At 36.8% G+C, this 14,647-nt stretch overlaps 1 protein-coding gene across 2 annotated transcripts in view; it reads right to left on the bottom strand.

Moving 5' to 3' along the window:
• Nucleotides 1-593: 593 nt before the first annotated feature.
• PLXDC2 (plexin domain containing 2) overlaps nucleotides 594-14,647 on the bottom strand; it is a 455,308-nt gene continuing 441,254 nt past the window's right edge. The window contains exons 14-15 of one of the 2 annotated variants that reach the window (XM_055331385.1): nucleotides 10,267-10,421; nucleotides 594-6,897 (exon numbers count right to left, since the gene is read on the bottom strand). In XM_055331385.1, coding sequence (XP_055187360.1) covers nucleotides 10,305-10,421 — 117 coding nt within the window. In that variant the 3' untranslated portion in view covers nucleotides 594-6,897; nucleotides 10,267-10,304. The other variant, XM_055331384.1, reaches the window with a different exon arrangement.

The raw sequence follows: 14,647 nt of genomic DNA on the forward strand, positions 1-14,647 counted from the left end.
AAAGGGTGATCCAGGAGTGGTGGATGAGGAAACAGGGAAAGGATCTTTGGAATTCAGAACATTTCACTTTAGATGTTCTACATAAATTAGCTGAGGCACACATCCAAAAGCCCCTGGAGAAAGAGGTACAATCATTTCCAGTTTGGAACAAGGGGAATGGGATAACAGAGAACCTTTAGGTAATTCATTTGAAAACAAAATCACTGGAGCTTCCAGACCAAGGCTAGTGATGAAGGCAAGAGCTGAATGGAAGCATCCTGATTTATTCAAGTACTTGGAGTTAAACTGGCAGCTAAGTCCCAACAGTCTGACCTAGGGCTCAACCAGGGGCCTCTGTGCTTTGAGGGGTGGGGGCAGGAAGCAAGCCTCCACCCAGCTGCACACTATGGCATTCCAGGTCCTTCCTTTTTTATAGCTCACTCGAGTTGGTATCAGGGCAGGTTTAGAAGCAAAAGGATTTTCTACCATGTTAATTAGCCCTCAGTTCTGGACACTGTACACTTTCCTTTCATAATAAGTAAAGTGTTTCAAAACTAACAGTGGAAAGGAAGCAAAAAATATGTTGAAAGACAAAGATAGAAGTATTTAAGAAATTAAAACAAAATGATCATTTATTGTTTTTAATATGTAGTCAAATATGACAGCAGTATTACACAAATTGTTCCCTTCTTCCCCTTCTAAAATCCCAAATTTGTTGACTCCAACTGCAAGTGAAAAAACAGGATTTAATTCTGAAAATAGCAATCAACAGAGAGAACACAGATAACATTTGGTCACCACCAGCTTCCAGACTTCTTAAGACGAACTGTGCCACCATCACAGTCGATAAACCGGCTTTCTTACAAAATTATTACTAGGAAAAAAAATTTTTGAAGATTTCCCACATACTGTAGGCAGAACCAGAATTGCAGAAAAACTTGGCTTAAGTAGTAGCTGCATGAGGAAAACTTTAATGAATTATTGCAATCATAACGATCCCCAGGTAAAAGAGATGGCAAATTAATGAACTTTAAGGAAATAGATTCAAACTCAGATAATTAATCTTACAGAGAAAATAATCAGGAAGCTTGCAGAAGTACATAGCATCTGAATTCTTGAATTGAAGCAGTAGGTTTCAATAAAGGTCATACCTTTTCTGCTATCAGACACCATTAGTGCAAATTCATGTACAATCATTTTTTACATTTGCAGGTTCAGGTACGTCAAGCGTGAGGTCATCATGAAGAATGCGCATGTTATTTGATCGTGGAAGAATGCAGCTCGGAATGTCTCACTGACAGGGCAGAGGAAATAGGAATGATGCCCAGAGGACTGGAGCAAATTTAAAGTGCTCAGTTTTCCAAACCCTGTTCTAAATGAAGTTTTGGAAAACCTCTGCAAAATTAACCTTCACCTGAAAGACGCATCCTTGATTTGAGTACAGCGCTTTGGAAAAACAGTGAGAAACAATTTTGCAAATGTGCTGTGCTCACCCACACAGTCTTTCCTTTTGTATGGGGTTGACTGGCTTTAGAGGGTCAGATTTTCCCCCAATGTTCTCTCTCAGGAGCACCACAGTGAGCTTTGTGATTCTGACAAAGGGTACAATTATACCCACTTGGAAGTGCATTTACAAATATTCTGTGCACTGGTGCAACTGGCATAAAACACAGACAGCCCCCCCGGGTGCCCAACTTCTCCTTTCACACTTCAACATTTCAGATGACTACAAGCAGAATTACCAGAAACAGTAGTAAATTCCTGGCATTGGAAGTTCCCATGATCCCAGCTGGCATGCAAAAAAGGCTGTCTTTTTTTCCCTTGAAAATAATGTACTTCCCAGGCACTGTCCAAATGTCTCAAATGAGGCAAATGAGAGATTTGTTTTGACCAACCTATGAAAAGACTTTCTCCTTCTCAGCTAGGGCCCTGAGGTTTAGCTATAATGTACACAAAATGTCTATGTCTAAAGAACCTTAATTCATTTCCCTAAAATGATTTTAACAGTTCTCAGCAAGGAAAGCTCTGACTTCACTTTGATGGTATTTTCAGAGTAAACTGGTGGAGGACACTTAATTTGGGTTTTTATTTCTCTGCTATAAATATGACAATCTGAGCATGTTTTTATTCAAATCACCTTACAAGTAGTTGCTTGAACTTGACCATATGTCTTGATAATAGTACATGAATCTGGTCCCGAGATGGTCAAACCTCACAAAGATTCAGCAACAGGTCCGCAGTTGAAAGAATCATTTCTTCTCTTTTCCTCAAGAAAATTATTTTCTTTTTATTGTACTTTTATTGCCTGTGTGTGGTTGGCTGTCTCATGGTCTCTGGTACAGGGGAACCAAAGCACTTGCCTTGAAGGTCAGAGAAGATCAATGGAAAACCCTCTTTTTGGTCCCTACTTGACCATAAGTAACCCAATTTCCTAGAGCAGGGGCCTTCATGGCTTTCGTATTGTGCCATAGGGAGAAGTATAGGTGGATGATAGTTGAGTTAGATTGAGGACATTTGTGACTTTCTGTATGTCACCTGCTTCCTAGGATAACCTGCAGGATTTGTGCCCCAGTGTATGAGTGTCTGAATGACCTAATTGTGAGCTGATCTTCATCTACTATCGATCTGTACATTGCTCTGAAGAAGGTGAAAATTCTGCTTGATGGTCTATATCAATCTTTATTTTTTCCATGAATATACCCACCCACCTGCTCCTATGTTTATACCTGTCCTCATATAGCAAACTTCTAAAATTAGTTTCATGCTATTTATCTGTGTAATAGGCAAAAGGTTTATAGCTTCATGATCATTAAGTGGTATTTTGGTCATGAATATATAGTTTTTGTAATGCTAGGGAAAAGAGAGATTCTTTTTAAAAGTAACACACTAGTAGGAATTAGAGAAGTCACTGAGACTTTCAACCAGAATCAAGATAGATATATCACTATCTGCCAACTTAAATTGTTTTGCTTTATTCCATTAGGAGATTTTTTTTTAGTAATTCTCAGATGTTAGTAAATTTTAGAAATTAGAAAAAGACGAGGACCAGCATATGATTTACATTACTTTTCCCCCCAGCCTTTTATTCTGGATTTGAAGTAACAGAATCTTTTAATGTCAACAGTCACCTGGAAATTCACTTACAATGACATGTTTTGAGCACTTATTTCTCTAGACATAATTTGGTCATTCATAATAAATGTGCTACTGAGAAGCCAATGATGATGTACTTCATAAACTTGTCAGGGGGAAGTGATTCAAGAAATTATGTGATTTTACTTGAATAATTACCATCTTAAAAAAATTACCATTTTACTTCTTTGCAATAATCACTGTGATAGTGATGGGCAGTGGATGGTTTAAAAGTTATGTCAGGTCACAATCAGCAGATGCATTCCAATTTCGACTGAGATTAGAAGATCAGCTTAATCAAAATATTATGTAACATCAAACTGTCTGATAGGATCGTGGTAGAGGTGTGCTCAAGGGTCTCCTGGGCTGAAGCTTTCTGGTTTCTAGGATTGTCTTGAGAGAGCTCACTCTATGCGTGCTCATCAATTATTCTATAGCCTTAGACAAAGGGGTAATCAAGGCTTTCAATTGTGTCGTCATAGTAGCAACTTTTAGTAAATGATTAAGAATGCTTGCAAAGTCTGGGGTGGTCTGTTAGAAAAGGAATCAAGGGAGGCCTGCTATTCTAGTTGGGAGCTTGTTGTTATTCTAGGAATATTCCTGAGGGATTGTCTTTGCTAAAACTCCATCAAGTTTTCTAACTGGTGCAGATAGACACAAGCACAACTGACTTGACTCACGGTTACCCATAGGAAATCACTGACCCAACAGGAAAACGGACTTAAGGCACATCAAATCAGTAGGAACTTTGGCTTGACAGATTTAAACATTCTGACTCTCAAAATTCCAATTTTCAATTACTTGAGACAGTCAATTTTTTCTTCTAGAAGGATAATAAAAAATCAGATACAGAAATGGAAATATCAGAGTATCAGAAATAAAAAGCTCATCCAGATATACTTGAATTTAGATGTACCAAGCTTCAACTTCCATACATATTTTGAAGGCAAAGATGAAAGACTAAGATTTACAGATGTGTGAAATGACCAAAAGAAAACTCCTGAAAGCAGAGATTGGGATACTGAAGTTGTATGACCCAGAGTCCCCATACTGAAGCTAAAATCACAGCAGGTACTATTATAGCAGCAAGGCATAATTACCAAACAGACTTATCTCTCACTATGAAAAAGTCAGTTTCCAAGTTTCCAGAGATAACCAATCTTCTGATCTCTCAATAAATTTGTAAAGCTGAGAGATGGGGAAATAGATAAGGATGATGGTGGGTTGTAACTGAACTAGTAACTTTTACAGTCCCTTCTAATTCAAACAGTTTATGATTCCAAGTCTTATTGGAAATAGAAAAAAAACCCTATTTATTATAAAGTTTAAGTAAAAAGAAAAAGAGAAACCTTTCTTTTTTTTCCCTCATATGTTTTGCTCATTAGATTATCTGGTACTTTTACCAAGCCCAATCCAAGGACATTTGGCAATGTTTGGAGACATCTTTAGTTATCATAGTTCATGTGTGTGCGTGCGTGCGTGTGTGTGTGTGTGTGTATGTGTGTATGAGAGAGAGAAAGAGAGACAGAGAGACAGAGTGCTACGGGCATAAAGTCAACAGAAGCTGTTCTGCCTGGAAGCTGCCAAATATGCCCTACAATGCATGGAACTATTTCCATCTTACCCTCCCACAAAGAATTAATCCTGAAATTGAGAAAGCTTGTGACATAACAACCACACACACCTAAAGTGCAAATGCTTCTTTGATACACTGGTGCTTCCAGAAAACCTTAAAACTATGATGTTGAAAATTCAGAAAATATTGGTACAAGAAAAGAGAACTGTTACATCTAGTCTGAAGAAGTTCAAGTGACCTGGGAAGTCCTCCTGGGTCTGGGACAACTTTGGATGAGTCACTCTTCTCACGAATGAAATTTGCAAATCATTAGAAATAGAGCAAACAGCACCAATGTGCAACGATGTACTGTATTTCTGAAACAGTCTTCGGGAACATACTTGATACCTCCCTATCTACATATAGTAGACTACTGGAATTGGGAATTGGATGGAGTTATATTGGTCTGACCCACTTGTAAAATTGTGTTTGAGGATTCCATCATATTACAATTATCAGTTGACATGCCTGAACTCTCACTACTTGTATTTATCTCTATATATCACAAGGTCCAGTAGAGGAATTTGGTTCCAGTAGGTGCTCAATAAACATTTAAGTAAACTGAGTGGCTGGATGAGTGAACAAATAAAGGGATGAGTCAAAGTGCTCCACAAAATGTAAAGTGCTTTACAAACACAAGATAATATGAATATATAATAGGTAATGCCACAGACCTCACAATATTTGCTCAAGAAAACCTTCCTAGGACAAAAATGTTCAAACAGTTTAAAAAGCAAATAAAAATTGTGTTGTAATAAAACAGGCTATGAAGAGTCTTAGTTTTCAGATATATTTGGGAAGAAACGAAACAAAGGTAGAACAATTTTAAATGAGAAAAAATAGTATTGCTGACAGATGACCACAGGGAGGGGTGAGGGACATGCAAAACCAAATAAAGACACTGTAATGGCTGGAGCCTGAAGTCACTGGTTGTTATAAAGATGGTACCATACATGAACATGATAGAGGAAGATTGTCCACGTTCTATAAGAATAGTCAATACTACAGATGAAATTAGCCCTCTAAGCTGGTTGGTTGGCCTTAATTGCTGACCAAGGCAAGAAAAGTGGTAACAGAAATGACCAGTCAGGAGTTTTAAGTTCAACACACAATTCTGACACAGGGAAAATTATCATATCTTTCTGGGCATCAGTGTTTTTGATCTGTAAGATGATAAGCTTGGGTTAGATGACCTGCCGTAATTCTGGCCTATGGACTGATGCCAAAACACAGGATAGGATGGGAAAGTTAGAGCTAGAGAAATCTTTGGGAATTAGTAAAGCTCATTGTAATAAAATATCTGAAAAATACCTGCAGAAATACAAGGCAAAATAACATGTTACAGGAGGAAGAAACCATGACAATAGGATCTCTTTCTCAGTCTTATTTAAAAACTCATTTCTTATCATGGAAGGAAAGTTTCTTGAATCAAGGCATGGATTCTAGCAAAACATTTTCTCAAACGGGCAACAGACACAAGAGTACATAACAAAATTTATACTTCTTCACGAAAGGTAATAACATTAAGGATTTTTTGCCTCAGAAACTAATAAATTATACTAATCAGAATATATATTATCTGCGTAGTAGTATAATTTAAAAGAATAGTAATCCTCTTATTTGCATTTGCTAATTTCTATAGTTCCAATTAAGCTCCACATATTTTTATATTTTAATGCATTGGCCCCTTATATTTGTGTTACAGGGATAAAACAACTATTTAAAATTATTTATTTGAGGTATTTCCTTCTAAAGAAAAGCCTGGTGGTCAGCTTCTGGGCTTCTCATTGCTACAAAGAGTAAACTAGGAAATCACAAGGAACTAGAGAGGCTAAGTGACTCTACAGAATAAAGATTTGTGCTAGGTACAGGATACTCACAGGGCCTCTTTCATGGCAGAGGAGTCAAAGTTGGGAGAGATGTGACAGAGGGGAAATACTAAGAGAAAATATTAAGATGGAGGAAAAATTGAGCAATTTCCTTTGGCGTTTTCTCAAGAAGTGTATTGATTTGATTGTCTTTGAATGCTTTTAGGATTGATGCTTTTCTTCCTCCGGATGCAAATTTGTGCTGAGACTGAACCAAGGATGTGCTTCATATGAGTTACATTGATGTAAGTTTTGAAAGTCTGTACATCTGTACATCTGTGCATCAATCTGCGTAATAACAACCTTGCAAGGAAAGCAGAACAAAAATATTTTTATTTTCCAAAATTGTAAATTGAGACTCATGGAAGTTAAAGTGATTTTCCCAAGATAACATAGTGGAGACTCAAAGCTGTGTCAGCTGGTATTCTTTCCATTATAGCATGCTGTGGCTCTGAGATCAAAAACACTCAGATACACCCAAGAATGACCAAATCTTCTCTTTTTCTTCCTCCTCCTTTTTATTCAAAGGGAGAGAATTAAAAGGAAAGACCTCTACAGCACTGTATAATAGAATTTTCTGCAATGATGGGAATGTTCTGTTTTCTCCGGTATGGAAGTCAACAAGGCACAGGTGGCTATTGAGCATTCAGAATGTGACTAGTGACTGAAGAACTGAGTTTTTAAAAATTTATTTTTAATTAATTTAAATTTAAATAGCCACATTTGGCTGGTGGATATGATACTGGACAGCACAACTCTAGAAACTCCATGTGAGAGAGATTAGCCCTAGGTATTTGAAAATAAAATAATAATGAGGGCAAACTGTACTTATTTTATTGATCTTTAGTTTTCTGTTTGTTAGTATATCTTAAAGTCTAAACACTTCATAAACACACCAACATTGTGGTTAGTGCCATCTGGTTGGATTTATTTTTCTTGACATTCATACTTCATCCTAATCATCAAATATTATTTTCTCTGTAGCACCATTTATCTGATTTCTTCAGAAGTCTGTGTGTGTTCCTTTGCTATTCTTAACTTTTAAAATTGTCATCCTCTCTCTACTATGTTCATAGTATTTAAGAAATGTATAGATGCACCCCTTCTAATATATGATGTATGTAAAGTCCAAAGCATCAATGTCCATTCTGAATTTCTAGAAACATTGTGTATGTTTGCTCCTCCTTTGCAGTTAATGGGCACCAGGAACAAACCAGAAATATAAAATAGAATAAAAATTTCATGAAAAAAAGGGATTAGTCAGCCTTTCCCCTTACCACTAAAAGATTCATATACAGCAGAAACTTCTCACCACCTTTAACTTCTCCTTTTGTTAGGAAGTTTTCTCACACTTCCAAAAACTTTCCCCTATTATATGTTGCTTTAGTTCACTGAACAATTCAGTGTTTTATGTCTTATTTGTTTTTTTCCAGAATTGTCAATTCTTTTAATTGAAAGTGGAAGATGGGCACTAAAAGGGAATAAAGACAACAGGACAACTTCAAAGAATTGTGTAAGGAGTTTGATATATACACAAGGTTTCTATAACTGTCAATCAACTGCTATTGGAAGCCATCGCTATCACAAAAGCTAGTGGAAGAAGCGTCATCTTATCCTAAAAGGAATCGTCTATGTGTTCCTTATATCTTTGTAGAATACCAGTTGCACCAGTTACGTTGGCAAGTCATTTGGTTATTGCTATCTGACCAAACCTACCCCACAAGAAATAAGTTGGGATATTTCATACAAACTGAATGCAGATACTGCAGAGAGATTGTCATCACATCCTTCAATTGTTTGTCAGGTTTTGTTTTTTGTTTTTGTTTTTTGTCTTTTTTTTTTGTTTTGTTTTTGCAATTATTAACTAAGTAGGTTAGGAAGAAATGACTAACCTCATCAGGTATTTAAAAATGTAAAGCAAAATATATGTGATGGAAAATAGCAGTAGTTTACATCAGCTGACTGTGAAGATAAAATACGGTACTCTGTTAGTAGACTGATGTTCAATGGAGACACTGGGTACAGATGCTAAGCTGTTAGTAAAGTGCTGCTTACAAGACATCTCTGCTTCTCGATACCTGAATCTGCAAATGTTGAACACTGTACCCTACAGCGTCTTGGCACAGGATGTCAGTTTCGTGGGTCGAGATGTCAATGACATTGTACACATAGGACCTGAATTTAAACCTTGGGAGCTTGGGATACGTATTAACCACTTTCCTCCTCAAGCAATGCCTTGGCCTTTCCCCATTCACCGAGAGGTTTCAAAATCTGGATTGTGATTACTGGGCAAAATGACAGATCCATGTAAGGAGCATTTTGCATCTGCTCTATTTAGCCAGGGATGGAAGGGGTTGAGAGAAATGAAAGAGTGGCTCAAATAGGCAGGAAAATGATCGGCACTGCAACTGATTGAACCACTTTTGCTAAGTGACATAAAAATATTCTAATATTAAGGATTATTTTACAACTCTATGGAAGTATGCAGTAATGCATCTCGCATTTGTTTTGTCCTGATGACAAATGCACTCTTTGAGTCACAAGAGCCTGCCTTGTGTTAGTTATAAACAAAAATATATTTATATATATATTTATGTAACTACTATGTGCTTTAAAGAAAATTACTGTATGATTCAGCAGGGTTCTTTCATTCTTTTTCTATTGTCAGGGATATGCTGACTTGAATGGCTTCTGAGACAGGAATCGACAATGACATGGGCCTTAAGTACTGAAGTAGCGCAAAGTAAAAAGAAAGAATAACCTGAACCCCTCCTCCCCCGTATGTTTAGAATCCCTTAACGTTTTTGCTTCAAAAACAATTAGGGACTCTCCGTATTGTTTCCTTCAGCCAAGAGCAAATGTGGCTTCATAGGATTTCATAGCTGGCAAAACAGAGGCAATAAATCTTTTTTTTTTAAAAAAAGAAGTGTTTTATCCCGAGGCAGAAGGGAAACCCTCAGGTGCCACTCTCTCTCCCTCATCCTTAGCTAAGAGTTTGGCAATTCTGTTACAACCCATAGAAGGGACACTCATTAACAGGAAAAGGAGGCATGGTTTGAACCTCCTTCACAGATAAAAGATTCGTTCTGTAAAATAATGAACTTGTTGCAACAAGTGGTTCTAGACCAGAAGAACAAAATCCTTTTTGCCACATCTGGAGGAAAGATAGAAAATCTCTTATTGAACATTTGTTTTTTTGCTCCTGCATGAGCTGTTTTTCTTAGCAATCTTGAAACAGTCATCATTGCTCTTTTGGAAGAAAGGGTTCAGGCTTTGGAACTCAGTCATCTTTGAGACATCAGAGAAGAATATTTGAACCAAAGGTGGAGATCCCTCAGGAACTAAAGCTTTATTATTATTGTTTTTCTCGATCCCTTTGCAACCCTGCACCTAAGCCAATAGCACTGTGATATTGTCATACTTTAGTTAAGTCCACAGGAGATGTTCTGAGTGAACTATAAAATGTCATTCCTCTAGGGAATTCTATGTTTGATGGTCAGTGGTACCTTGCATATGTTTTAGTTTTTCTTTTACCCTTCCTGGGCTGGGCTTGTCCAGAAATCTCATCTCCTTCAGGCTACAACAGCTTAGGGATCCTTTGTGTGTGTGTGTGTGTGTGTGTGTGTGTGTGTGTGTGTCTTAAAGGTATAGGCAAATTTTTAGTCTTAACACCTGTAAGCCAGCACTGGTGCTGTTCTGTCCTAGAAATTTTAGCACTGCTCTGATACAATGAAACCTTCTTTCTCTCCAACTGGTTCAACTTCCGCATAGGCAGGATGACCAGAACCTCTTCGAAACTTCATTGCAGGCCATCTGCTTGGGCGTCTCTAAAACAGAAAATGCAAAAGTAATGAATACCAGGGTGATGGTCGTATCATGAAAAACATATCTGCCAAATATTTTAAAGATTCATTCATCTACTTATTTGGGGGAGGAGAGAGAGACACAGAGAGAGAGCATGGGTGGTGAGGGCAGAAGGGGAGGGAGAGAGAATCCTCAAGTAGACTCCATGCTGACTGCAGAGCCCAACAGGGGGCTGGATCCCAGAACCCTGAGATCACAACCTGAACCAAAACCAATAGTTGGATGCCCAATAGACTGAGCCACCTAGATGCCCCAGTATTTGCCAAATATTTTAGTTTAGCTTCTGAATTAAATTTAGCAATACATTAAATTCTCTCATGTTACTACCACAGATGGAATTACATATGCTCAAAGACCCATGTTTTCATCTTTCCTAGGGCACTAGGAGCAAACAGTCCATTTACCATAGCTGCCCCATAGGAACAAGAGCTTCCCAGAGTCACAATGTATGCCTTATGCATACTTTTGTCTAAAAGATTCTCTGAGTGTCTAACTAGGAAAAAATGAATTGTAATTAAAAAAACAAGTTTTCTGAATATCTAGCCACTGACTGTTTCCCTTCTCTAGGAAATAATATCATGCCATTTTATTTATTAATTCTCTCAAAAACATAAGGCCATACTCTTCTGCACAGCTCTTAGAAGTGTGTCTCAAATTAGGTGCTAGACTTGCTAGTAAACAAACTAAAAGAAAAATCACTTAATATCTGAAGAAATTATTTATTAAGCTGATACTTCCTATACGTGATTTTTTTGCATTTGAAAATTAACAGATGTCATAGACAATCTCAAGCCTAGGACTTCAATAATTGTACAAGTAGACACCAGTCCTAAAATCCAGGTTATTTATTCTGACAAAAGGAGCGCACCTCTCCCCAGTACTCTGTCCATCAGACAAACCTTCTGTGATTTGCAAATAGAAGTGCTTATGTGAATTATTAAGTTACAGCAGCAGGAGACTCTAAGATGCATTTCATGGCTCCAGTGACACTGGAAACTAATGCTCCATTTATCAGAGTGCCTGCAATTTTGGAGTATATAAGACAATAAGTACTGAAGGAAGTTTATTTCTGTCTGAAGTTTATTTCTATCGAAAGATTTTAATGTGAAAAATGTTAAATATCGTGTAGATACTGGCATTTGGCAGCTTTCTAGATTTGCCAAGTCCATTCCACTGGCAATGATTAATGGGCATAGAAGAGTTTTCACATCAGGTAGGAATGAGTATTAGTTCTACTTTCTGGAAAAATACCTAGTGAGGCAATTACATTCTGCCTATTAATATTATTTACTGCCTGTATAACATCATGTGATCAGAATGCCTTATATTTATTAACTGATTATGTCCCATGGTATATGTGAAAAACTGAATTATCCTTATTTTCTAGGAAAAAAAAGTTAAGACAAAGAGAGGGCTGAATAGCAAATACTGTGTCTTTGTTGGAACTAAAAATCATCATCGATGGAAATACACTGAGCATTTTTAGGGAGCTGGGCACTTTAACTCATGATCACTCCTGTCAGTGGAGAAATGCCAATCTGCTACTGTGCTCACGAAACTCCCATTTTGGTTTCAGTTACTTCACAGTTGGGTTTTTGAAGGCCCAGCTGCCCTAGTCCTTCTCTGAGTCAAGTAGCACCACTCAGTCTTTGCTCCAAACCTCCACTTTTCCAAGGCCCGCCTGCCTGCCAGCCTTGTGAACTAGCCCTACTTGACAACCCAGCACATAAAGATATTGTGCTGTCAGTGACTTAAAAAGGTGCACAGATTATCACCAAGAAAATAAGAGACAACAGGTGCTGGCAATGAGATGGTGGAAGGGGAGGGCTTCTCCACTGCTGGTGGGAGTGTAGATTAGTTCCAACCACCATGGAAAACATATGGAGGTTCTTCAAAAAGTTAAAAATAGATCTGCCATATGATCCAGCAATTCCAATTCTGGCCATATATCCAAAGGAAATGAAAACAGGAGTTTGATGAGACCTCTGTGCTCTCAAGTTTATTGAAGCATTATTCACAATAGCTAATGTGTAGAAACAGCACAAATGCCCATCAATGGGTCAATGAACAAAAAAGCTGGACATATACACAATGGAAAGCTATTCAGCCATGAAAAAGGAGGATATCCTGCCACTTGCAACAATATGGATGGACCTTGAGCATATTATGCTAAGTGAGATAAGTCAGAGGAAGACATATCACTTATATGTGTAACCTAAAAAGGTCAGACATGCTTAAAAAAAAAACAAACAGTGGTTAACAGGAGATGGGGGCTGGGAAATAAAACTAGTTGTGTTTTAGGGTACAGACTTGAAACTAGTATTGAGCCACAGAGATCTAAAGTACAGTATACAGAATTTAGACAATACTATTGTACCATAAGTATATAATGTGATAATGTTACAACCTTATTATATCAATGTATCAAAGTAACATGCTGTGAAACTTAAATTTATACAATGCTACATGTCAGATTTATCCAATTAGATTTGTTCTAAATAAAAAGGAGCATAGATGATGAGAATGATGATGATGATGATGTGAAAGTTATATTTTATTGAGCTCTTAGCTGTATTTAATGCTTTATGCTAGGTGCTTTACATATATAATCTCATTAAAATGCACAAGTCAATCATTTACATTTTGCACAAACCCATTAAGCCAGCAAATGGCAGAACTCAGATTTAAAATGAGATCTACTTAACTTTCAAAGTTAACTCTCCTTAAAATTTGGTGGTTTGTGTACGACTCACGAAATTTGTGAACATGGTTCTAATTTTATTTCAGTATTTTTTGTTTGTTTGTTTTAAATATTTTATTTATTTGAGAGAGAGAGAGAGAGAGAGAAGGCACACGCATGAGAGCATGAGTGGGGGTGGGAGGAAGGGTAGAGGGAGAGGGAGAAGCAAACTTCCGCTAAGCAAGGATCCTGAAGCAGGGCTGATCCCAGGACCCTGAGATCATGACCTGAACTGAAGGCAGACACTTAAATGACAGCCATCTGGGCACTCCCAATTTTATTACAGTCTTATGAAAAAATATAACATAACTAATAACTACACTATTCTATTAATAAGTCAGAATTATTCATAATTTTATGTCTTAGGTGAAAGACTGGAGGACTATTGGTAATATTTATCATGTACTTTGTGAGTTCATCATAGAGGTACTCAAAATAGAAAGTACAAAAATGATGGCCAGTGAAGCTTCCTCTCTAACATGGTACAAACTTATTTTCTGAATTAACTACATATCCTTAGGGAAAACTCTTGGTTTCCTATTAAAGGTAGGAAAAAAGAGAAAGAAAGGAAGAAGAAAGAAAGAAAGAAAGAGACAGACCCTAACAAGATTTAAAATGACTAGAGATCTCACCATTCACACATACATTGGTTCAACTATCAATGTACATCACTTATATACATTTCTAGAAACATTAAATCCTTGCACATACTGTTTTATAAAATTCTATTTTTGCACTTAAGTGTACACTGAAAAAATTTATGAACTATCTCTGCACAAAATTATTTTAAATGTTTGTAGGCCATATTATTCATAACTCAATCATGATTTATATAGTCAATTTGATTTTGAGTTTTTTCCCAATTTTTTGACAACAGAAATGATTTTACAATGATATCTTTGTTGATCACCTGATGGGAATATCTCTCTCTGATCAGTTCCTTTTATGAACTTTCAAAGTGAAATTATTGGACCAAAAGAGAACACAGAAATTATTCACTAAACACTTCAAATTTCTAGAATGGTGCTAGATACTGTGTTGGAGGACACACGACCAAAGAAAAATATAGAACTTGGTTTCCAAATGGAAGATAAAATAATTTGAGAAGAAAGGGATTTTCAATGTAGATTGAAAAGATGAGAAAATGCACTTAAGAATTAACATAGGTATCAAACTTTCTAAAGATGAACAAAGTAGAATAGGTATAATATTGCTAAAATTATTTGACACGAGTATTTTATTTGTGCAAAAGTAAAAAAATATATAATTACTTCCATAAATTTTGACTAGATTAAAAGAAAGGGCTTTTCCTCCCACAATACCTTAAATTTTATAACAAAATCTGACAAATAGCATGCACTGGGGCTTAATAATTTGATTTGATTTTACATTCTTTGACACTTCTTGATACCTCAATCTTAGCCCAAAGAATGCTGAACAAAGAGTAAT

This window comes from Nyctereutes procyonoides, unplaced genomic scaffold (genome assembly GCF_905146905.1).
Source record: "Nyctereutes procyonoides isolate TBG_1078 unplaced genomic scaffold, NYPRO_anot_genome, whole genome shotgun sequence".
NCBI lineage: Eukaryota > Metazoa > Chordata > Mammalia > Carnivora > Canidae > Nyctereutes > Nyctereutes procyonoides.